At 42.2% G+C, this 2,742-nt stretch overlaps 1 protein-coding gene across 4 annotated transcripts in view; it reads right to left on the bottom strand.

Moving 5' to 3' along the window:
• lrch2 (leucine-rich repeats and calponin homology (CH) domain containing 2) overlaps positions 1-2,118 on the bottom strand; it is a 31,825-nt gene extending 29,707 nt beyond the window's left edge. For 2 of the 4 annotated variants that reach the window (XM_054754326.1, XM_054754327.1), the window contains exon 1: positions 1,460-2,118. In XM_054754326.1, coding sequence (XP_054610301.1) covers positions 1,460-1,736 — 277 coding nt within the window. In that variant the 5' untranslated portion in view covers positions 1,737-2,118. The remainder of the gene's footprint in view (positions 1-1,459) is intronic. The other 2 variants (XM_054754325.1, XM_054754328.1) reach the window with 2 other exon arrangements.
• Between the last annotated feature and the right edge of the window lie 624 nt (positions 2,119-2,742).

Here is a 2,742-nt window from a genome sequence, read left to right as displayed (position 1 = left end):
GTAACAATTCTTATTGAATTTCCAAAGTTCCTGTACTTTATCAATAGTATCTGTAGCAGAAATCGTGTGTGTATTTGGCAAACACTGCAAATCATTCTACAGGATGTAATTACAATTCAGATGAGAGTCACTCAATAAAACCACGATATTCCTGTTAGGTGTCTTTTTTTGCCCCGATATCCTGGATTACATCATCGATCAAGTAAAGACTAAACGTTATCCAAGATTCAGTTCATCATCAAGATACCTCAATAAAGTAAAAATTACAACTATGGAATTCCCGCTTCACCTACGACTAACAGTTTCAAAATACAAATAAAATAGAAGATCCTTGTTGAGATCTCTGCAGGTTCAGAGAATGTGTCATATACAGGAATTTATCATCATAATGGCACCGCATCATTCATGAACCAGGAAGTAGCCTGCTTTTTTTTTTTTTTTACAACTTGGCCTTGACAGAGGTCTGTGTTCTACTAAATGACTTTGTAGTTAGCCGATATATTGTCTGTATGGCATTGCTACAACAACAAATCGAAAGCACTTATAGCATACTGCAGTACCATGCACGTAGTCTTTCAACCAATAAACCTATACAGTCATCGTTGATCCAATCATTGCTTTTATTCCACCTCTAATTCTGGCATTGTAGGCATATTATCTATGATCCAACTCTGTGGTATCTTTAGAAAAACTATTGGAAATATGACAAGATATCAAGATGAATCCCTGGGGTGCAGACCATTAAAAAATATGTCACTGTCCTGCTATGAGATGCACATGTATTGTGTGTGGACATATGAGTGAAGAAGACAATCATTCTGAGCCCGAAGATAATGACTCAGACTCAAACAGCTCCATCCCCACTCTTAGGCTGTCTACAGGATCAGACTCCTTGAAATATAATTGAATCATTACAGACTGGTGTGTCCTTCATGTACAACAAGCAATACAATTACAGTATGGATGAGATAGGATTCTAGAACAGCAGCAAATAACAATAAGAGGTAGGAAATGACTCTGCAAAGCTCACCAAAAGCAGACTATAGTATCTTCCTCCTTCCTGCATGCTCATGTTAAGCATAAAGCACGCTTGCATGCAGAGGGGGTGAGGCTGCAAGGACCATGAACGCATCTTTTGTCTGCATGTGATCAAATGAATGCACCACAGTGAAACATATTTCTACATTTCTTAGCAATTGGTTCATTCATATAGTCTTCCAGCAAGATTGCATCGATACCTACACTGCCCACTGGCTGACTAGGGTGCGCCTGCTGCCGTCTCATTCATGCATCTCACGGGGGTGGGCTTGGAGGGGAGCTGCTGGCTTTGCCCGAAAGAACTAAGCAGTAACCAAGCCCCTTTCATCGTGATCCCTGGTCGACACCTTTATGTGCATAAATGGAGGCTGCATAACCGAACATTCAGACCATATTTTACAAATAACATGTAGCGACCCACCTGCTTGTGTTGTATCCGTGAGGTCGTAGCTCACCCCCGGGTACTCCCTCAGCTTCCTCCCGCTCAGGTTGAGAATCCCCGAGCACACGGCATCCTCCAGAGCCCTTTCCAGGCTGCGGGCCGTGTGGTGCTGCTGCTGCTGCTGTTGGTGTTGCTGGTACTGGTGCTGCTGCTGCTGCTGGTGGTGGTACTGGCTGTTCCCCGGGCTCCAGTGAGGTGAGCAATGATGGTTTTGGAGAGCCGTGACAGCTCCCACACCTCCTTGACTGGACGCCATTTTCGTTTAAAAACACAAAAAACAACAAAAAAGAGGAATTTAGAGCCAGAGTAGTAACGGCAGCCGCAGCGAACAGCGGCAATATCCTCCGCCCATGCGCGCACAGGAGGTTTGCAGTCACAGGGCAGACGCGAGGGGGTGGGCCTCCGAGGTGGAGGTGCTGATGGCGATACTGAAGGGGTGAGGATGGTGGTGGGCTTGGTGGCCATTTTAGGCATTAACCCCCCCTCAGCTCTAATGATTAATAGTCGATTCCTAACAGACAGCAGGGGCCCTTTAAGAAGTCTTATTTATGGTGCCCCAAATCCTGGAGACTGACAATACAGTACATCAAAACAAGGTACCAAATTCAGATTACTATTGTAAAAATAAAACTAAATGTATAATGCAAAATGGTCTGGAATTACATGATTCACAAGCGTCCCTGTATTTTGTGTGTCGTGTGTCTCTAACTGGTAGGGATGGGCAGACTGATCCAAATATCGTATCAATACCAAGGGTAGTATCAGTATTGTCTCAATACTAGCATGATGAGATCAATATTTTTTCAGCTGTCTTTTATGTTTATTTTCACAAATGTCTGTTTGTTGCTGTATTCTGTATTTACTCTGTGTTGGACAGAGACCAAAATTCACTTCACGGTTCGAACATGACGCCATCACTCTATATCGTTTTTTTTTAAATTAATAAATGAACTCTGTTTGTGGTTGACTACGGCCTATTATTAGTAAAAATAGATGCATATTAAGCCAATTTTACATATTCTTGACCTAATTTAAGCATTTCAAGCATAAAAATGACGAAATGAACTGAAACACAAATAGAGTTTAAGGCATTAAAGGATGTTGATAAATGGTCATCGACACTGGCCACTAGGTGTCACTAGCAACAAACGCGCCACACTTGATCGCTGTCACCTGTCAATTTATTGCAGGTTTGAATGATCTCCACATACACAATAATAACAATAATAATGATCACAATCACAATAATAACACCGGCTACT

This window comes from Dunckerocampus dactyliophorus, chromosome 16, assembly GCF_027744805.1.
Source record: "Dunckerocampus dactyliophorus isolate RoL2022-P2 chromosome 16, RoL_Ddac_1.1, whole genome shotgun sequence".
Classification (NCBI taxonomy): domain Eukaryota; kingdom Metazoa; phylum Chordata; class Actinopteri; order Syngnathiformes; family Syngnathidae; genus Dunckerocampus; species Dunckerocampus dactyliophorus.
This window is presented reverse-complemented; position numbering and strand designations above follow the sequence as displayed.